This window comes from Triticum dicoccoides, chromosome 2B (assembly GCF_002162155.2).
Source record: "Triticum dicoccoides isolate Atlit2015 ecotype Zavitan chromosome 2B, WEW_v2.0, whole genome shotgun sequence".
Taxonomy (NCBI): Eukaryota; Viridiplantae; Streptophyta; class Magnoliopsida; order Poales; family Poaceae; genus Triticum; species Triticum dicoccoides.
This window is the reverse complement of record NC_041383.1, coordinates 720104744-720127827: the sequence shown is the minus strand read 5'-3', so window position 1 is coordinate 720127827 and position 23084 is coordinate 720104744. Positions and strand designations below refer to the sequence as shown.

Below are 23084 nucleotides of genomic sequence, written 5' to 3'. Positions count from 1 at the left end.
TGTATCACAACAAAAGTCGTGGTAAATCCATAAATTTATTTGATTTTTTTATACTATAGAAATAAACCTTCGAATTCAGCATTATTCCATGACTCTTATTTCAAAGTCTATCTTTTAAGGGGAAAATGAAAATAAAAGTAACCCCTCTTTTCCCATTCACTCTCTATTGCATGGGTGGAAGAACTTTTTTTTTTTGCGAGAAATGGGTGGGAGAACTAAAGTAGAGGATTCTAGAAAATAAAATAAACAATAAACAATGTCTCAACCAAACTAGAGAACAACGTTCTATTTGATTTATCAACAGGTGAAATAATCTACAGCATATTCCATAATAAAAATCTACAAACCCCATACAACAAGAAAATAAATCTACAAACGAAGCTGCATGAGCGGTTCACTCCATCAGCAACATTTTCTACCGGCAACATCTTTCAGTACAAAGATACACACGAAAACTGATGCAATTCAGAGTCACCCGCTGCACCTTGCTCTTATTTCAAGGGGGTCTTCTCTCCTTCCTCCAGGCCGGCCATGGTGTCATACAAGGGCTTGTTCATCGTCTCCGGGAGGTAGAACACCAACAGCCCGCCGATGATCCCCGACACGCCGAACACTGCGAATGGCACCCGTTCCCCGAGCACAACCACCATGGGCGCCAGTATGGCACCCATCTGTGATGCCTGTGACGTGCAACCTAGTGCCGCATTCCGCACTACCGTCGGGAACAGCTCCGCCGTGTATATGAACAACAAGTTGTACGTCGCCGCCATGCCAAAGATGCCCACCACACCGCATACCATCCTCACTATCCTGCAATGTCACATACTCAAATGTTTTAGAACAAAGAAGATGCAGCGCACACGTAAGTTTGAATGCTGGCTTGAACTCTTATTTGATTTACCTCATGGCGCCGACGCCAGCGATGAGGCTGCCGGCGATGCAGAAGACGCCGCTGAGAAGCATGGTGCCGATGCCGAGTGGCTTCCTGCCGAAGTGGTCGAGGAGCAGCGCGGTGAGCAGGTAGGCGGGCATCTCGGCGATCGAGTTCACGGCGACGCTGACGTAAAGGTTGGTCTTGAGGTTGACCACGTTGAGGCTCAGCCCGTAGTACACCACCGAGCAGAGAAGGTTGATGAGCACGGACAGCACTAGCCTCGCCCGCGTCGTCCTCGACCGGAACACGTCCAGGATCGATCCCGACGACGACGACGGTGACGACTCCTCGATCTGCTTGCCGCCGTTAGCATCATCTCCCTCATCATCGAGCTTAAGCGTGACGCCGTCCGGGATGCGCCGGCCGTTGGTGGCCGCAATGTCGCGCAAGACGCGCATGGCATCGTCAGTGCGCCGTCGCACGAGGTACCAGCGCGGCGACTCGGAGATGAACGGCATGACGGCGAGCACGAAGACGAGGGAGGGGAGGGAGGTGACGACGTAGAGGAGGCGCCAGGAGGACTGGAACATCGCGGCGACGCCGGCTAGGGCCGCGATGCCGCCGGAGAAGAAGTAGAAGCTGGACATGCCGGCGGTGCCACGGCGGGATGGCCCGATGGGCTCCGTGGCGAGGACGAAGGCGCAGAGGCCGATGCTGCCGGTGCTGAAGCCCGTGAGGAGGCGGAGGACGACGTAGACCCTGTAGCTGGGGGCGAGCGCGGTGAGCAGGCCGAAGAGCGCGTTGAGGAAGCAGACCACCTGGAGGGACCCCTTCCGGCCCAGGAAGGAGTCTGACAGGTGCCCGAACACGCCGGCGCCTGCAAAGAGCCAACAACGTGATCGATCACATGATGTTCTAAAAAAACCAGTCACATGAAACGACAGAAAAAACACCATAAATATAGGTAATAAAATGAATGGCATGACCGGATTTTTTTTTAGAGAACCTTGCTAAACTTGTTAAACAATGATGCTCAGTGGAACAGTTAAAATATCATGGGGCACGCCAAACCGGCGGCCTGCATCAAAGAGATAGAGCAAACATATCACCTTTTTTTTGCAAAATCCAGACCATTACTTTTTTTTGAACTTTCAGTCCATTATTTAGTCTTTTTTTTTTTTGCTAGCCATTTCGTATTCAGCGAAAAACAGAGGAGAAGAAAGTGAGCACAGGCGAAGTACTCTACTTCAACTCCACTAGCAGGTAGCCTGGAGTGTGTCCGAAACTCGAATTGCGCGGCCCGTTTGTCGTCCAATTCCCAGCCCCAGAGCAGAGTGTATCCGGATGATTTGTCCAGTTGCCGGATCAGGACACCGGCGATAGATGACCTGATCTGATCCGACTGACAGCCAAGAAGAACTGGCACGGCTCGAACAGCCACGTAGGAAGGCTAAATTTACGGCACATCTGTGCGCGCGCGTCACCTCGCACCGTACGCCGTCATCCGCGGCCAATCGCTTCGCGGAAGCTCTGAAGCAGCAGCATCTTCCGATATGGAGGGTTTATTGAGAGCCTGAAGAAGCATATGCCGTATCCCGGTCACTGTCAACGCCCTACTATAATTCTCAGTCGTATAGTACGTATCCTCTAAGAAACCGAATCCTACTCAACCCCATGCTCCCATGCGTCAACAGATGCTCAATCTGAATACTCAGTTGATCAATTTCAGTGTTGTTGTATTGCTGCAACTTACACTCAAATAATTGAGTGGACGTGCCGGGGGACGCATCCTTAAATGCAAAGATGTACCACTAGCTAGTCACTGTTGGTTAGGCTTGTACGAGTACTGTCCAAAGGATCCACTAGACCACAGTTCTCAGCCACATGCACTGGTTCAGTCAGCGGGATGCTTGGACGGATCGGCCAAGAGATCCCAAGCATCATATCTGATTCCCATAACACAAAAGACAAAAGGGCTTGGAAAAATACTCCCCAGTAGAAGAATGCGACACCAACATGCGAGGGTGAGACTAATCTAGACGGAGTTTGTCGTATTATTAGTAGGAGAACTTAATTAGTCTGCAATGCGCTTGAGATCACATCACCGAGACTGACCCATTAGGCGATGCGAGACAAATTTGTACTTATCGTAACCAGCAAGCTGATTCGTGTTTTGCCTCATACTGGCTGGTCAGTATTCAGCACTGCTGTCAGACCGGCGCCGTGCATGCATGAAGGTCGAGCTTCTACCATTCAAAAGTACAAAAAAAACGCACTAGAATACAAAATAAGGCTAGCCACGATACAGGTGTAGATGCAGTTCAGTAGAAAAAGATGCAGCAGGAGTCAAAAAAAGGCTGAAGTAAACTACAACTATCCTACTCAACCAGTGACGCTGCATGCGTCCAGATGCGCAGCTAGCTAGACCTCAGTTTTTTTCCAAGGTAAAAGATTGCACGTACAGCTACTCGGCAGTCAGGCAGGCATGTATACGGCGCTTGGGACGGAGCGGCTAGCGATAAAGACGGATCTGGGGAGGGAGGAAATTCGATTTGGCGCCGTCGACACGGCGAAACTGTACTGCTGCACGGTGGGAGTGGGACGCATGCCATGCCACGGCAAGCTGCGCCCTGGGACTGGGCATGCCATCCGTGTGACAGACAGAGCACGAGGCTCTGCACTTGATGCGTAAGAGAAGATACTATCAACGGGACATCAGAGAGCGCACGCGAAGCCAACCCACGGGATTAGTTAGGCTGACGACGATATGGTAGCCAAATGTTAGGCTGACGAAACAGGGTTTACAGAGATACCAAAAAAACAGATAGACCTAACCCGGTGATCGGCGGTGGGAGCAGAGCAAAGCGGCAGCGCACGTACCGATCATGCACCCGGCGAAGAAGATGGCCTGGACGAGGCCGACCTTGTACCGCTCGCCGCAGACCAGGCCCCACTCGGCCACCGTCGACGACGCGCTCCCCTGCGCCCACTCCCACCCGGCCGCCGCGCCGGCGCACCGGTCGCCGCACCGGCCCTCCCCCGCGGGGCATGACATGGCCGGCTCCCGGTCCGCGAAGATGATGACCATGGTGTGCAGGGCCTCCAGCGCCCACGCCGCCGACACCAGCACGAAGTGCCGCAGCTGCCACCGCCCGAACTCCCCCGCGTGCTCCGCCAGCGCGTCGTCGATGCTCAGGCGCCGGCTCGCCACCTCCCCTCCGCCGCCGCCGCCGCCGCCGCCTTGGGCGGCCAGCAGCGCCTCGGTGGACATAGCTGGTTGACGCACGCACGAACGTCGCGGACCCGCGTGGTCCCTTCCCTTGGCGCGGGGTGTGTGTGCGCGCGTGTACTGGGGCAGTGTCTTCAACCGCGAGCTATTTGTAGTTGTAGGCCGAGCCGCCGAGGCCTGTGCGCATGCGTCCGCGGGTAATCGCGACTGAGGAAGCCATTTACAGTTGTTCAACAGAAAAGGAAGCCATTTACGGCGTCGTTTTCACCACCCTGCTGGTGACAAGTTGTGCATTACTTGATGATCTACACGCCAGCACTCATGATTATTGCTCTGCATTTGTTAAGTGACTCGTGACGATCAAATAGCAAATATAAGATCATCTATAGCTAGCCGGACCTTGCAAATCCAATCCATCGCTAGCCCGTGGACGCGTCCGGGCACGTTCGCGGGCACTGACAGTTCAAGCCTCCTCCAATCCGCACGGGATGACACCCAAGTCGACAGATTCGGACTGGTCGGAATCAGATCCGCTACCCGCCATGGTCGAGAAGGCCGGAGATGAGCTCGGGAGGCGGAGGGGAGTGGGTGGGAGTGGAATAAAGTGGCTAGGGTTTGGTCCGGCGAGTGGATGAGGAGGAATATATATGGGTCGGGTGGGTCAGCGTGGGTTGGGTCCGACGTGGCGGACGCGCCCAGGTGACCCTATATCCGCCCCATTTGGGCTGGATATGAGGGATGGCGGTTAGCCCGGGCATTTGAGGTGTTTGTCTGGGTCAAATTTTCGTGACTAGTCAGTGACCTAGCCGTCCGCCTAGGCGTTTGAGGCGGGTTTGGTGCTTTAAGATGTGTAGCATGAGCAGCTCTTTTGAACAAGATATTGTAGAAAAATAAGGTGGGCATGAAAAATTCAAGACACCACATGGGTATTTTAGTTACATTTTTTTTCGGGAGTTGAGGGAGTCCTGGATTAGGGGGTATCCGGACAGCCGGACTATATACGTCGTCCGGATATTGGAGCGTGAAGATACAAGACTCAAGACTCCGTCCCGTGTCCAGATGGGACTCTCCTTTGCGTGGAAGACAAGCTTGGCGATCCGGATATTGTGTTTCCTTCCTTGTAACTGACTCTATGTAAACCCTAGCCCTCTCCAGTGTCTATATAAACCGGAGAGTTTGGTCCTTAGAAGGTCGATCACAATTACAATCATAATCATCATAGGCTAGCTCTTAGGGTTTAGCATCTACGATCTCATGGTAGATCTACTCTTGTACTACCCATATCATCAATATTAATCAAGCAGGAAGTAGGGTTTTACCTCCATCGAGAGGGCCCAAACCTGGGTAAATATTGTGTCCCTCGCTTCCTGTTACCATCAGCCTAAGACGCACAGATCGGCACCCCCTACCCAAGATCCGCCGGTTTTGACACCTACATTGGTGCTTTCATTGAGAGTTCCTCTGTGTCGTCGTTGCAAGGCTCGATGGCTCCTTCAATCATCGTCAACAACACGGTCCAGGGTGAGACTTTTCTCCCCGGACAGATCTTCATGTTCGGCGGCTTCGCACTGCGGGCCAATTCGCTTGGCCATCTGGAGCAGATCGACAGCTACGCCCCTGGCCACCAGATCAGGTTCGGAAACCTGAACTACACGGCGGATATTCGCGGAGACTTGATCTTCGACGGATTCGGGCCTATGCCAGGAACACCGGACAGTCATGTTGAGCACGACTTAGACCTGCTGCTGGACAATGCTCGGGATATCACCCCTGCAGTAGCCCCGGACCTAAATGTGGAGCAAGCTGCGTTGCCTAAGGATGGAGGGATGGACCCCGCCCCGCAGGCCGCACACTCATCGGCGGTAGAGCCGAACACCGGCCTCACTTCTAAGAAGGCATGTGACCCCGGACCCCCGGACTCGTGTCCAGATGTAGGTTCCGGTCCACGCGCTCCCGAGCCCGCAGAGCCTGGCTGGGCTCCGGTAATGGAGTTTACCGCTACGGATATCTTCCAGCACTCGCCCTTTGGCGACATGCTGAACTCATTAAAGTCTCTCTCTTTGACAGGAGGCTCTCGGCCAAGCTATGCCCGACTCAAGTGGGAAGCAGACAACGAAGGAATTCTTTTCCCACCCACCACCCACTTCATTGCCACGGTTGATGATTTAACCGACATGCTTGACTTCGACTCCGAAGGCATCAACGGTATGGACGACGATGCGGGAGAAGATTCGGAATCTCTGGGGCGCTGGACTACTACCTCGTCACACGATATATACATGGTGGATACGCCCAAGGAGGACGACGGTGGCAATCCGGAAGATAAAACCCCCGGGCAAAAGCCAAAACAACGACGCAGACGCCGCTCAAAGTCCAGCAACAGTAAAAATAGCGACCAGAGCGCAAGAAGGATCGACATACCAGTAAACTCTGAAGGTAACAATGACCACATGAACCCAGTGATGGAGCAGGACGAGCCAGGTCACGCCGAACCAAGTTCGGAGCAAGCGCCCGATCACAATGATCCTGAGGGACAAGTTCATCAAACCGCCCCAGGACAGGAACACAGTCCGGACGATGATGCATTCATCATTCCAGAAGAAAGCGTGGAATGAGATAACCTCCATAGAAAGCTTATGGCCACAGCGAGAAATCTAAAGAACCAGAAGCAACGGCTCAAAGCCGCACAGGAAACGCTCACCGCAGATGGAATAAAGTGCTAGACACTGAAGAACGATACGGCGATGATCGCCATACAAAGAGCTATCCGAAACGTAAGCTACTGCCAGAATTCGACGACGAAGTCGTTCCACCAAAGAATAACACAACCAGGAAGCCAGACGTGTCGCCTCATAACCGCAACAGAGCGGCTACCAATGCCGCACACGATTTGCGTGAGCACCTGGATAAGAAGGCCGACGCAGCCAGGTCCATCTACGGACCCAAAGGACACACCCCGGCGAAGGACTATGTTCACCAAAACGACCATACCAACCAAATACCAGTTCGGAATAAGCACCGGACACAACAACAGCCGACGGCATGCCGCAGCACGTCCAGATACAGAGGGGCTGCTCACCCCCCGTGCTTCACTGAAGAAGTACTGGACCATGAATTTCCACAGGGTTTTAAACCTGTGAACATAGAGGCATACGATGGAACGACAGACCCAGGGGTCTGGATCGAGGATTTTATCCTATATATTCACATGGCTCGTGGGGATGACCTCCATGCCATCAAATACCTTCCCCTCAAGTTGAAGGGACCAGCTCGACACTGGTTGAAAAGCCTCCTCGAAAATTCAATTGGGAGTTGGGAGGAACTCGAAGACGCTTTCAGGGCCAATTTTCAAGGGACTTATGTCCGGCCTCCGGATGCGGACGATCTAAGTCACATAATCCAACAGCCTGGAGAGTCCGCCCGCAAGCTTTGGAACAGATTCCTCACTAAGAAGAATCAAATTGTCGATTGTCCGGGCGCCGAAGCCTTAGCGGCATTCAAGCGCAGCATCTATGATGAGTGGCTCGCTAGACACCTCGGCCAAGAAAAGCCAAGGACAATGGCAGCCTTAACAAGCCTTATGACCTGCTTTTGCACGGGTGAAGATAGCTGGCTAGCCCGTAAAGGCACCAGCGACCCCATCACATCCAAAATAAGGGATGGCAATGGGAAGCCACGGCGTAATAAAAACAAACACCAAAACAAGGAAGAGAGCCCAGACAACACAACGGTCAATGCCGGATTCAGGGGCTCTCGACCTGATCAGGAAAAGAAGCCATTTAAAGGCAGTAAAGAGGGACCGTCCGGTCTGAACAGAGTCCTGGACAGACTGTGCAAAATTCATGGCAGCCCCGAGAAACCTGCGAACCACACGCATAGAGAATGCTGGGTCTTCAAGCAGGCCGGCAAATTAAATGCCGAACACAAGGGGAGGGAAACACCAAGTGAAGACGAGGATGAACCTCGCCAGCCGAACACTGGGGGACAGAAAAAAATTCCCACCAGAGGTTAAAACGGTAAATATGATCCACGCGACGCACACATCCACAATAAGGCACGAACATGCGCTCAGAGACACGTACGATACAGAGCCCATCGTACCCACACCTAACTACTGGACGGCTTGTCCGATCACCTTCGATCACATGGACTGCCCAACTAGTATTCAGCGCGGAGGATCAGAGGCCTTGGTGCTTGACCCAATAATTGACGGATACCATCTCACCCATGTCCTCATAGACGGCGGCAGCAGTCTCAATTTAATATACAAGGACACTGTCCGCGGGATGGGGATAGACCCATCCAGAATTAGCCAATGCAACACCACCTTTGAAGGGGTGATACCAGGCGTTGAAGCCTACGGCAGGGGCTCCGTCGTACTGGAGGTAACATTCGGCTCCCCAGGAAACTACAGAAACGAAGAACTACCCTTCACCATCGCACCCTTCCAAAGCGGCTATCATGCATTGCTTGGAAGAACGGCCTTCGCCCGCTTCAACGCAGTACCGCACTATGCCTACCTGACACTAAAGATGCTCGGTCCACTTGGCGTCATAACCGTTAACGGAAACACAGAGCGCTCTCTACGCGCAGAGGAACACGCGACGGCCCTAGCGGCCGGACTATAAGCGGCCTCCGATATTAGAAGACATGACTGGTCATTAAGACCACAGACACGGTTAGACGAGTCCGGTAGCCCGGATAAAGCTGAACTAGGGCACCGTATATGTAATCCCATAGAGGACGCCAGGGGCTATAAATATTTAATACAGCCCCACACTTGGCTCAACCTTATTGGCAAGCTAACATCTTACACTTTTATTATCCATCGCACACTTAAGTTGTACTTGCCTACGAGTTTTTCTTTTTTATAGACAACATTCGCGCGATACCCTTCCAGGATACGGCACAACGGAGACAAAGGCGCAGACGTGCAGCAGGGCCCCTCTCAACAGGTTTCTTTTTAGATTAAGCCCCTGTGTAAACCTTTTCTATTGCCTCTTGTTGTTTAACCATCCCATGGGTTCCATACCCACAGAGGATACTGCCATTATTGGCATTTCGCCACGACAGATTAACGCACGTACCTGGAAATACAGGGTTTAAATTGAAAAGGCATTCTTCAGCCCATTTTCTGTTACAAAGACCGAATACCTTCGGGAGTGTTCGGCGTCACGAGTTTGGCCTTATATGCATCAGCTCCGAATCATGTCTATGGTCACATGTTGGGTTTGCTCGGCTCCTGGGTTTGCCGCCTTATGTTCCGTTCTTATCGGCTAAGGTGGCCAAAGGAGAACTACTGCGATTGTGCCCTGGTTATTCCGGATGAGCACCTCAGTAGAGAAAGCCGAAAACTGACTGTCATGATACAACGAGAGACTGTTCAACCACTCGAAGACTTATCAGAATCTTTAGGATCCCTCCGCATTAACGAAGGACCGTTTCTCGGTCATGTACACACGCGCCCGTATTCGGATGCACGCGAAGGTACCAGGGGCTACATAGTAGCCCCACCATTAGACTCCCATGGCTAAGCGAAAGTGTTACAACTATATAGTCCGGTTGCCTAGTTCGACGTGCGATCACCTCCTTAACGGACGAAGACGTTGGATCAAGTGTAATTACGCATATTTTTCACGAACACCCCCGCATTGTATGCGTGGGGGCTGAAGCCAACGACGGCTAACTTTCGGACTACTTATATACATATATAAAAACGGCCGCACAGGGGACACAATAATACTTTCTGGCAAAAAGTATAAATATAGCCTCATAATCAAAATAATATTGTTTTTACAATGATTCGATGTCTCACTCGAACAATATACTCTTCGAGCACTGCGCCTCTATTAAGCGGGCACCTTCTGTTACCTGCTCCAAGTAGTGCTCGGCCGAATACTGGCCTCCCGCCGGATTCTGGGTTGCTATAATAGTGGCCTCCATGCCAATAGGCTTTAACGCGTGCAAGAGCCATTCGTGCACCCTCTATGCACGCCGACCTTCTCATGGTGTCGATCCGAGGCACAACCCCAAGGAATTATTGCACCAAACCAAAGTAACTGTCCGGCTTAGGCCCCTTAGGCCAAAGATGGTCTATTACAGACCGCATTGCAAGCCCGGACAGCCTGTGAAGCTCCGCTACAGCAGCCATCTTGTCACTTAACGGCAGCGGGCGGGTGGGAGCACTGAATTGCAACCAGAAAGGCTTCTCCACTTCCTTATCACCTTGATCCTCGAAGAACTTGGCGGCATCAGCTGTACTCTTCGCCAAGTCCGCATACACATCTGCAGGACTCCAGCATCCATCCAGGGGAGCATACTTCGGATCCAAAAAATTTGTCTGCAGTAAGTAGGAGCCCCCAGCCGCGATTTTACCGGCCTGTTGAAGCTCCTCTCGTACACTCCTGACCTCGGTCCGCATCTCCTTGGTGGCATTACGTGCCTTGTTCAGGTCGGCCGAACTAGACTTATGCTCCCTTTCAAGAAGCGCATACCGGTCGGCGGCATTTTTCAACTCAACAGTCATTTCGGCCATTTTTTCCTCGCTTCGGTGATGCGCAGCCTGTTCGGCTCTCAATTCTTCGGCCGCCTTTAGGGCAGCCACATTGCTAACCCGAGCTTGTTCCTTGGCCTGGGCAAGTTCCGCCCTCAGGGCTTCTATGGCAGCAACACCATCTGCAGCCCAAGCATATCGCATTAATATTATGCCACTCTTATATTTTCCTATACAAATAAGGAAAGAAGAGCACATACCTTGTGACTCGTCCAGCCGCTCGTTCACCAGCGTGATATCGGCATCAATAGATCCAATTTTCCTCCTTAGTTCGGCAATTTCAACGGACTGTTCGGCAGCCGGATCCTTAGATACCTGAGCATATGCACAGCGCAGTCAGTACTTACAAAATAGGATCCTCGGTTTTCCGCCTATGGCGGGCAACCAGAGTCTCCGGGGCTACTATCCATATGGAGAACACCTAGCACGTGCCTCACTGCCAAAAATTGTGTATTTTTCACTACATACCTCAAAGCCTCTGAGCAGGCTCGTAAATGCTTCATTCAAACCGCTTGTAGCGGATGAAATATTCTGGAGCACCGCGCTCATTAATGAGCGGTGCTCTTCCGAGAGCGCAGCTCGCTCCAGTAGGCTTGTCAGTGCGTCCGGCCGGACATTGAACTGTGTCGGACCCTTCTCATCGCCCCCCGTGGGAGCCGGACGCTCCGGGCTCAGGGCGGCTGACGCATGGGCTTCCGGCTTCGGCAGGTCCGGACTGCTCTGTGACGACACCTCGATGTCGCCCGCTTCACGAGGCGGAGAGGTGGGTGGGGTCTTTCTCTCCATCATCTCCAGAGGAAAATCCCCCGAAGACGAACTCTGTTGAGAAGAGCTGCTAGCCGTACTGCAAAAGACGAATCCTGGTTATCGATCTAGGAGAAACGCAATACCTTCGAATTAACGATTAACTTACAACTCGGTAGAGGGCTGGCCCGTTGGTGGGCACGACGCGGTGAGGGCGCCCGTCGGGGCAGAACCCCCTGGTGATACCTTTTTCCCTTGCTTGGGCATCTCCGTCTCCAAGTCTTCGGAGGCGGCCCTCTTCTTCCCGCGCGGGGAGGAGGCTTTAGCCTCCCCTTCCCGACCATCCTCATCAGGGGAGGTAACAATTCCACCGGTTCGGATGCGTAGCGTGTGAAGTTCGGCTTCTACGTTCTTCCCCTTGTCTTTCCCTGAGGGCATTCTGCTGAGTACCCGGCCAAGCATCTTGGCCATGGTAGGACCAGGCGAGCCTTCGGGAAGTGGCGCCAGACACCTGATTCTCTCCGCCTTGCGGAGCCATTCCTCGCCACGGATGATTTTCAGAATAACAACTATGACAAATATAAAACAAGGTGTCTGGTATCAAGGTTACTTACTTGGGTATCTAGGCGATTGCAGCTTAGGCCCACATCCTCGGTGGTGTCCGGACACTCTACTTTTGGTCCGAAGAATAATTTGCACATCCCTTCGAGCTTCAGGCCGAAGAAATGCTTAACAGTCCGCGGACCCTCTGGATTGAACTCCCACACCCGGAGGGGCCGGCATTGGCACGGCAACATCCGTCGGATTAACATCACTTGCATTGTGCTGACAAGATTAATGTCCCTCTCAAGAAGCTCCCGGATGCGGCTCTGCAGTACTGGAATATCGCTAGCGGCCCCCAATTCCGTCCTACGTTGGTCCAAGACGCTAGTTGTGGCGGAGGGCCCGAGCGGAACTCGGGGGTGGCCACCCACTTTGTGCCTCTGGGAGCGGTGACATAAAACCACCTCCGTTGCCATACATCGGATACTTCTGGGAAGGAACCCTCTGGCCATGGGGCATCGGCGTTCCTTCTTATTATGGCGCCTCCGCACTCCACATGTCGCCCCTCGATTATCTTCGGCTTCACATTAAAAGTCTTGAGCCATAAGCCAAAGTGTGGAGTGACGTGGAGAAAAGCCTCGCACACAATGATGAACGATGAGATGTGGAGGATAGCGTCTGGAGCTAGATCATGAAAATACAACCCGTAATAGAACATGAGCCCCCTCAAAAAGGGATTGAGGGTGAGGCCCAAGCCGCGGAGGAAGTGAGGAACAAACACGACGCTCTCATTGGGCTCTGGCGTAGGGATGATCTGCCCTGGAGCAGGAAGCCTGTGCTGGATGTCGGCGGTCAGATATCCGACCTCCCTAAGCTTTGCAGTGTCCTCCTCTTGGATTGAGGAGGCCACCCATCGGCCCTGAGGGTTGGATCCGTACATATTGGAGGATCTGGGGTGTTGGAGCTTAGGTCTCGGGTGTTAGAACTCGAGGTGCGAGAAGGCGCGAGGAAGGTGGAAAAGAGGCAGAGGCCTCGGCCCCCTTATAAAGGGGGAGAATATCAAGAGTCCTCAACGTGACCGTTTGAGACTTATCTAAAAAGCACACAGAGTCATGCCAACGGTCGTCATGGGGTTATACACGCCCCTATCGATGGAAGATCCCGTAATAAGAGGAACACGATCTCTGCTTTGGCAGGACGTGCCAATAAAACTGCCTCGCAACGCGAGTCGAGGTGGGACGAGAAGCATCGGTTCGTGTTGGACCAGGCCATGATGCAGAAGCACGACGAACAAAGATTGCCAGCAGATCAGATTTATGCTATGTTCCCTATTATGGTATGTAAGAATCATCTTGCAGATCCGGACACGGTTTAAGTGTTCGATAAATAGTTTGGAGTATTCGGAGATGGAACCCGCCTTGCAATGCCGAAGACAAGACCGCGCGCCGAACTCATCGTCATTGAAGCCTGGTTCAGGGGCTACTGAGGGAGTCCTGGATTAGGGGTATCCGGACAGCCGGACTATATATGTCGTCCGAATATTGGAGCGTGAAGATATAAGACTCAAGACTCTGTCCCATGTCCAGATGGGACTCCTTTGCGTGGAAGACAAGCTTGGCGATCCGGATATTGTGTTTCCTTCCTTGTAACTGACTCCATGTAAACCCTAGCCCTCTCCGATGTCTATATAAACCGGAGAGGTTGGTCCTTAGAAGGCCGATCACAATTACAATCATAATCATCATAGGCTAGCTCTTAGGGTTTAGCCTCTATGATCTCGTGGTAGATCTACTCTTGTACTACCCATATCATCAATATTAATCAAGAAGGAAGTAGGGTTTTACCTCCATCGAGAGGGCCCGAACCTGGGTAAACATTGTGTCCCTCGCTTCCTGTTACCATCAGCCTAAGACGCACAGATCGGGACCCCCTACCCGAGATCTGCCGGTTTTGACACCGACAGGAGTGCCAATGGCATACCGTATTTTTATAGAAGGCAGAGAATTATGTACAAGAGCCTTGATGAGACGCGAACAAATTGCAGGGCGAACCCACTCAACACCTACACCCTAGCTACTAAGACTACTCTCTCGCGAAAGGGTGTAAAGCACCAACTCCGCCAAGCTCGGCCTTCCTCTAGTCATCAATCTCATCAAGGATCTCTTCCTTAAGTTGAGCCGCCAATCTTTGCCTTGAAAAATTGTTGAATACTCATGCATTTCGTTGCTTCCATAGTGCCCTGGCAATTAGGATCATGATGGAGTCAAATCCTCTTCTCAACTTGCCATTGAAGTGCCTCCTCTATTCAAGCCACCATTGCAAGAAACTGGCATCTGAGGCTGGGATTTGAGTGTTGAGCCTCGACTCGTTGAAGCAAGAGTACCACACCTCGCGTGTGTAACCACACTGTGCAAGAATGTGACCGGGGTTATCCTCGTCTTGAAAACACGTGTAGCAAGCCGATGATGTATCCTAGAGACCGTGTCGAGCCCGATGGTCGGAAGTCCAAAGGCGGTATTGGCAAGCTAGCCACATGAAGATTTTTGCATTTGAGCGCCACCCAACTTCTCCAAATACACTCCGCGGTGGGGCTTTTGACCTGTCCCATGCAAAGCCACTTGTATGTGGCGCTTGCATTGTATCTTCCGGACGCATGACAAGGCTAAATGAATTGGTCTGGCTCCGCCATGTTCCTCTCCACGGAGTTGATGGCTTGGCATAGCGAATAGACTTGCATGTGGCCCAAGAAAGAGAGCTCTCCTTGCACATCATGTGTCCATGCATTATCAGTGAGTGCAGCTTTCACTGTTCTTCTGTTCTTGTTCCTCGTACTGGTAATCTCGTGAAGTAATGGGGCGATGTCAATGATTGCAGCTCCATGGATCCAGTGGTCCTTCCAAAAGAGGACGTTTGATCCCTCCCCCACCTTGATTTTGACGAAGCTATTGAAGACCTCACGCACTTGGTCGTCAACAATCAAGTGCAACCCTTTCCATGGCCTGCTCGGGTCCGTTCTTCTCAACCATTCCCATCGCACATGAAGTGCCAACGCTTGCAACTCTAGGTTCTTCACACCCAGGCCTCCAAAAGTTGTTGGTTTACATATCGTTTCCCATGCGACAAGGCACTAGCCGCCATGGCTCTTCTCTTTGCCAGCCCAAAAGAAGGAGCGCATCCACCTATTAATCTCCTCAAGGACCCAAGATGGGGGGTCAAGCACTAGGAGCTGATGGACTGGCCGTGTTGCAATCATAGTTTTGACAAGGATCAATCTCTCGGGCCGCTGAATGAATCCTCGTTGCCAGGCAGGGATGAACTTCCTCACTTGATCAAGGAGCGGCTGCCAATCCGCCCTAGTTAGCTGGTTAATAGCAAGTTGGAGTCCAAGGTAACGACATGGGAAGCTTCCCAATCTATAATGCAGGATCGCCTCCACTCTTTGATGATCAGTCTCATTGTGCCTGATGAGAATCGTGTTGGACTTGCCGTAGTAGATTTTGAGGCCAGAAGCTTTGCCGAAGATGTCGAAGGTAGCCTTGACGAACGTCAGGTCTTGTGTGGTCGGCCTCAAGAAAAGTGCAAGGCCGTCACCATAGAGAGAGAGAGAGACACTGAGTAGCTGAGGCGCCTCTGAACGAGCTGAGGACTTTAGTTACATTTTAATTAAATATATTTACATACGTTAAAGCACTCCCTCCATAGTTTCTAAAAAATATTTATTTTTGTTTCTAAAAAGTACCCCTCTGTTTCTTTATACTCCGTGTATGTATTAGGTTTGTCTAATGCCAAACCCATCAAAGTTTGACCAAGTTTATGTAAAAAAAACTATTAGCATTCACAATATAAATTTTCCTACTATATTTATTAGATATTGTAAATGATGACATTGTCTAATATAAATTTAGTCAAATTTTAAACACTGACTTCATTTGGTCAAATTTTAAAACATTGACATCAAATATTTATTAGCAGAGTAAAAAATAAATAGAGAGAGTACTTTATAATATCTTGAAAAGTAAAAGATCATTATGGCCTTGTTAAAAATTGACGGCCATGGTTAAAGTAAATTTTCCATTGACGGTATTTTTGTCACCACCTGCTGTGAGATTCGAACCTTCGGGTACAGTTTAAACTCTGGTGGTCATGGTTTGCTTCCGGAGTGGTGTTTATGTCTGTGTGGGTGGAGGTGTAATTTGCAAAAAAAAAAAATCTCCTCTTAAGATGAAAGAACCATCACAAAGGTAGCCAAAAGTAAAGGCATCTAAACTTTCCAACCGACTCTCCTAAATTTCCTGTAACTAATATATTGTCCAGAATCTCCAACTCTAGAGTGAAATGAAGCAAGTAGTGGGATATCTAGATTGTCTGCTACATAGGCGCGAACACCCCACACCCACCTGAAGGAAGGGGTCTAGCTGTAACGCCCTGGACACACCCGCCGGTGGTCGTTACTCCTGGCAGGATGTAGACTGGCCCCACAAAAAAATACTAGTCTTTTCAGCATACTTTGTCCTCACTCATGCGCACCAGGGAGCAACTTCCCGATCGGTCACCCATCCTGAAACTATTCCAAGCTGAGCACACTTAACTTTGGAGTTCCGTCCGAGTGGGCTTCCGAAAAAGAAGGAATTCCTTATTGATATGAGTAGTCTATCATCCCTAATAAGCCAGGCTATCACATACACCCCCACTCAGAGGAATCGATGTCCTCATCGGGCCACAGGAACGTCCCCTCTTGGCACATACGTCTATGCATCCAGTCCGGTACATGTGCCATGTCGTGTGTCACGATGGGTCACAAACGTCATGAACAACATGACCGCACACCTGTCCGCAAACATCCGTGTAACCACAAGGGTCGGCTCTGATACCAACTTGTAACGCCCCGGACACACCCGCCGGTGGTCATTACTCCTGGCAGGATCTAGGCTGGCCCCACAGATCAATACTAGTCTTTTCTGTGCACTTTGTCCTCACTCATGCGCACCCGGGAGCAACTTCCTGGTCAGTCACCCATCCTGAAACTACTCCAAGCTGAGCACGCTTAACTTTGGAGTTCTGTCCGAATGGGCTCCCGGAAAAGAAGGAATTCCTTATTGATATGAGTAGTCTATCATCCCTAATAAGCCAGGCTATCACACTAGCCGACTTGGATGAGGGGAACTCCTCCCTTGAGGCCTTTTTTTAAGGGATAACCTTGTATTCTGTTACAAAGTTAGAATGGCTAAAAATCGCGAGCTACACATTTTACAACAAACTCAGGGAAATGGCCTAGCCAAGTTTCATACTCGCCAACTTCTAGTCTTACACCATGTGATGTAACTCCTACCTTGGGGTGTTGCTCAATATCGTGCTCTCAAATTTTGCAGGCATAATAAAACAAAATCATCAATCAACACTTTGAGCTAGTCCTAAAGGCAAGACTAGGAAACTTGTTTTACAGTTTTATAATTCTACATGTGCTATGAGTTTTCCCCTGAATCGCATAATCGAGATATCAGTTACACCATATAATATAAATATTAATTATAATCCTGGAAATAAATAATACTCAAATATTACTGCATCTAGAGCATATTTCCTGTAAGTGCATCTAGTGCCACCCCTAGTTTGGTTTTGGAGTATTGACGACAAACGTGGTTGAGGGACTAATGTGTTTGTGAGAATTGCAGGATAACACAGGTAGTAGTCCCTCCTTGATTCGGTTTACCTACCGGAGATGACCCCTAAAAATGTATGAAGACATTGAAGATAATGGTGGTACGTGAAGATATTCACATTGAAGACTATGACAGAAGAAGACATTGAGTGAAGACAATGGAGCGCGAAGACTTAGTAGTTTTGTTGTTTCTTTTCTTCTTTGTTGAGTCATAGGAACCACCGCACTGTCAAGTGGGGTCCAAGTGAACAAAGTCAGAGTGACTGAAGTGATGCTCAACCAAAATCCTATGTCTTCGAGCGAACACAATGAGAGCAAATCTTATCCAGAGTCGGATAAGTCAGCTTTACTTGTAGTCCAAATCAAGTTGTCGCGTGTGTTTGAAATCTGACCGTTGTGACATGTGTCAGTTCTTAGTGACCCAGGGTCATTTCGGACAAATCAGGTCGGGTTGCCCAGTTGCTATAAATAGCCCACCCCCTACACCATAAATTGGTGGCTGCTCAGAGTTAGTGCACGGCTTTTGTCGTTGAGAGCAACCCACCTCCGAAGAGTTTGAGAGAGAAATCCTTGTGAGGACAAAGCCCAAAACACCCAGAGCCCAAAGAGTGTTTGGCATCACTGAAGTCTTTCTGTCCGTGTGATTTGAAGACTTGTTACACTTGAGGACTGTGAATCCTCCAGCCGGTTAGGCATCGCGTTCTGAGCATCCAAGAGTAATTGTGGATTGCCGGTGATCGAAGTCTGTGAAGGTTTGGAAGTCTACCTTGAAGACTTACCAGAGTGATTGGGCGAGGACTGTGTGTCCTTAGCTCAAGGGTAATAAGGTGAAGACACGGTCTTCTGAGTTCAATCTCAGCCTCCCTAACCAGACGTACAGTTGTCACAGCAACTGGAACTGGTCGAACAAATCCTTGTCTTCACAACGCACTGGTTCCATCTCTTACTCTCCTTACTTACAGTTCGTCTTTCTGAAGTCATTGCCTGATTGCTATGCCTGTTTGACTTCACTGTGTGACTACTTGTTCTGATTGGCTTCATACTATCTTCCACCCTGATCCTACTATCTAGCTGCTATTAGTCATCATGCTTTAGCTTCATACTTGTTTGACTATAGTTTGTCTAGTGTAGTTCATCTTCTGCTGCATGTTTATAGGTCCTGATTTCGTGTTTGTCTTCGAAACTTTCATGTGTTGAAGACTTTCATAAAAATCGCCTATTCACCCCCCCTGTAGTCGATAACTTGCACTTTCAATTGGTATCAGAGCAAGGTACTCCCTTTTTCTGTGTGATTCGGTTTAACCACCTGGAGTTTAGCTATGTCGACTGCAGGGATAATCAAAGTCTCCGCTGTGTGCCCTGTTTTCGATGGAACTGAATATCCCTACTGGAAGAATAAGATGCGTATGCAGCTTGAAGCCAGTGATGTTGATCTATGGTATGTCGTCAAGAACGGTGTTCCCAAGACTGGTGAAGGTGTCTCCCCTACTGATGTTAAGAAGTTCATTCAACTCGATTCTACTGCGAAGAACATCATCTGTGGTCATCTGACCAAAGGGCAGTATGGCCGTGTGAGTGCTTTGGAAACGTCGAAGCTAGTCTGGGACTGGCTCTCCAAGGTCAATGAAGGCGTTTCAACTCAGAGAGATCAAAGAATCAGTGTCCCGCGCAACCTCTTCAACCGCTTCAAGAGAAATGACAATGAAAATGTCCAACTCATGTTTGATCGTCTCACTGACATCACAAACGAGCTTCAGGCTCTCGGCGCCACTGAGATCACCAAGCATGAAATCGTCAAGACGCTTCTGAGATCTCTTGACAGCTCATTTGACACTCTAGCTCTTATGATTCAAGAATGCCCTGACTTCAAGACACTCGATCCATCTGACATACTTGAGAGGCTCAACACACATGAGTTCCAGCAATCTGAGAAAAGAGATATCTATGGTCCCAACTATGGCCGAACTCGCGCTTTGAAGGCAAAGGCTGTTTCCTCGTCTGAAGAAGAATCTGACTGCAGTTCTGGTGAAGCTGAAGACCTTGGAAAGGAGCTTGCTATGCTTGTGAAGAAGTTCCAGAAGTTCACTGAGAAGAAAGGCTTTAGAAAGTCTTCACGATCCAGCTCAAGAAATGATGAAGCTTCTTCCCAAGACCACAAGAAGAGAACCTGTCACAAGTGCAAGAAACCTGGCCACTACATCTCTGAGTGTCCACACTGGGACAATGAGAATAAAAAGAAGAAGAGCAAGGAATATGATTTTGATGACAAGAAGAAGAAGAAATACTCAAAATCTTCTTCCAAGTCCTCTTCCAAGTCTTCATCACACAAGAAAAGTTCGTCTGGCAAGGCTCGTGCTTTTGTTGGCAAGAAAATGGATTCAGAGGAGGAGTCTGCGTTGGAGGAGGCAGAGGTGATGGAGTCTGAGGATGAGTCTGACTTTGGCGTTGCAAGTCTGGCCTTAGCTACAGCCTACGTTGCCAAGTCCATCTTCAACACTGAAGACAATGCATACATCACCAGCGTTGACGTCAGTGACAAGGATGACTCCGCTCCCACTTACTGCTTCATGGCACATGGTGCCAAGGTAAACTCACGCGATGCTTACTTTCAAACATCAAGTGAAGATGACTCTGATTGTGAATCCAAACCTAGCTACAAAAAACTTGCTAAAATTGCAACTGAACAACAGAAAGCTATGGAACATATACAAAAACTGTTAGACAAAAGCGATGACCTGTTGGACGCGGAAATGACTAAGACTCAGTCCTTAATTGAAGACATAAAAAATCTTCATGTTAAGTACCAGGAACTTGAAGGTCGTCATGAAACCCTCTCAACATCTCATGAAAGGCTTTCCTACGATTATCTTCAAAGGAAGCAGGAACTTGAGAAATTGAGATCGGATCATGAAGATCTTCAAAAGGAGAACGAGTCACTTCGCGCTCAACAGATCAGTCCCGCTCTGGAAGGATTTGAACCACCATGTTTAAAATGCATTGAGCGTGATAACGCTGTTTCTGTTGCTGGATGTTCTACTGCTCCTGTTGCAATATCTTCAACTGCTGATGTGGTAACTAACCCCTCTATTGAGGATACCACTACTATTGCTGATGAGAATGTTAGGTTGAAGACACTTATTGAGATAGGGATGTACAAAAGCGTCAAGGGGCATCAGGCATTATGTGATGTCCTCAAAAAGCAGATTCTGAACCGAAACCCTAGAAAAGAGGGTATTAGGTTCGAGAGGAAAATGAATGTTGATGGGTCATACTGGAAGCCTGAGCAGTACCCCAAAACCACATGGGTTGCTGCAAAGGAACCTTCAGTAGATCCATCCACCTTATCTGGTTTCACTTGTGCTAACCCTATTCTCATTGATGAATCCTTTGATGCAAACTATAAATTGTTTAAGAATCAGAATGGTGAAGTGTTTGCCAGGTATATTGGTACTAACTGCAGGAATGGACCACCTATGAAGAAGATCTGGGTACCTAAGCAGTGTATTGAGAATCTTCCTGTGAATGTCATCATGACACCACCCAGGAAGAAGACAAACCCCAGACCTATGGCTTCATATGGCCCAAAGGCTTCATACAGATACAGGACTCACCTGAGTCACCCTAATGCCAATGTTTTGCAGGGAAACCATACTCAGACTTATGAATATGAGCGTGTGTCTTCAAACCGCTATGTTCATAGAACTAAGAACTTTTCTGCTTATTCATATGAGTATCACTCTTCTCCTGCAAGGCTATTTGCTAGGGCTCCAAAGCCGAAATTCTCAGATGCTGCACTTAGACTCATTGCTTCTAAACCACCCCTGAAGATGTGGGTGGTGAAAAAGAATTAACTTTCTTTTGCAGAGAAAGGTCTCCAGCCTGAAATCAAAGGCGTCCGATGCTATTGCTGGGGACCTAAAACACATTGTGGGACGCAAGATAAAATGCCCAAATGATCTTACTATGTATTTCACATCTGAATCACTTGCCAGTCATACTATGAGTCCTAACCTTGATCTAAGCTTTGATATTCCTCTTGTGCATCAAATGCTTATGCTTCACAACACTGTTTGTGAAGCCTATCCTCCTAACTGCACTGTAGGGTATGACACCTCGTGCGACGGAATGGATCATGGACAGCGGATGCACTAACCACATGACTGGTGATCGAAGTCTTCTCATGGACTCAACCTTACGTCCATGTGATAGAAGTCACATCACATTCGCTAACACTGGTAAAAGCAAGGTATTGGGCCTAGGTAGAGTTGCAATCTCAAGGGATCAGCACATGGACAAAGTAATGCTTGTTGAATCCCTTGGTTTCAACTTAATGTCTGTCTCAATGCTTTGTGACTTAAACATGATTGTGCTATTTGGAAAATATCGTTGCCTTGTACTAATGGAATCTGACAAGTCTCTAGTCTTCGAAGGGTACAGGAAAGATGATCTGTACATGGTAGATTTCTCAGCAGGACCACAGATGGTCGTATGTCTTCTAGCAAAGTCTTCAGAGTGCTGGCTCTGGCATCGGAGGCTAGGGCATGCTGGCATGAGGAACTTACACACTCTCGCCAAGAAGAAGCACGTCATTGGCATCGAAGATGTCAAGTTCAAGAAAGATCATCTATGTGGTGCTTGTGAAGCTGGGAAGATGACAAGGGCCAAGCATCCCTCGAAGACAATCATGACTACATCTCGACCTTTCGAGTTGCTCCACATGGACTTGTTTGGTCCCACCCACTACTCTACTCTCACTGCCACTTCTTGTCTCTATGGTTTCGTTATTGTTGATGATTATTCAAGATACACTTGGGTGCACATAATTCTCTTCAAAGCTGAAGTGCAGGATGTCTTCAGACGCTTCACCAACCGCGCCATGAACAACTATAGCGTCAAGATCAAGCACATTAGGAGTGACAATGGCACAAAATTCAAGAACACAGGCCTCGACCTTTATCTTGACACTTTGGGCATCACTCATGAGTTTTCTGCTCCTTACACACCTCAGCAGAATGGCATCATGGAGCGCAAGAATAGAACCCTTATTGAGATGGCTCGGACGATGCTTGACGAATACAAGACTCCAAGAAAATTCTTGCCTGAAGCCATTGATACTGCATGTCATGTCATCAACCGTGTTTATCTTCACAAGCTTCTGAAGAAAACATCCTATGAGCTCCTAACTGGTAAGAAGCCAAGGTGCTAGGTGCTGGATCAAGGATCCACATCACACTTCAAAATTTGCACCGAAAGCACATGAAGGTTTATGCTTGGTTATGGAAAGGACTCGCACTCCTACAGAGTCTTCAACCTCTTTCACTATAAAGTGGTTGAAACTGTGGAAGTGCGGTTCGATGAAACTAACGGCTCACAAAGAGAGCACCTGCCAAATGTGCTAGATGAAGTACCTGCCAGTGAATCAATCAGCTAATGGGAATAGGAGAGATCATACCATCAGATGCTCAGCCTGAAGAGGAACTCA

General features: G+C 49.4%; 1 protein-coding gene across 1 annotated transcript; it reads right to left on the bottom strand.

Moving 5' to 3' along the window:
- Nucleotides 1-257: 257 nt before the first annotated feature.
- LOC119365845 (organic cation/carnitine transporter 4-like) lies at nt 258-4178 on the bottom strand. Its single transcript, XM_037631494.1, has 3 exons — nt 3755-4178; nt 902-1751; nt 258-810 (listed from the first exon to the last, which is right to left on the bottom strand). The coding sequence occupies exons 1-3, from the start codon at nt 4143-4145 to the stop codon at nt 492-494; spliced, it is 1560 nt and encodes a 519-aa protein (XP_037487391.1). The 5' UTR covers nt 4146-4178; the 3' UTR covers nt 258-491.
- Between the last annotated feature and the right edge of the window lie 18906 nt (nt 4179-23084).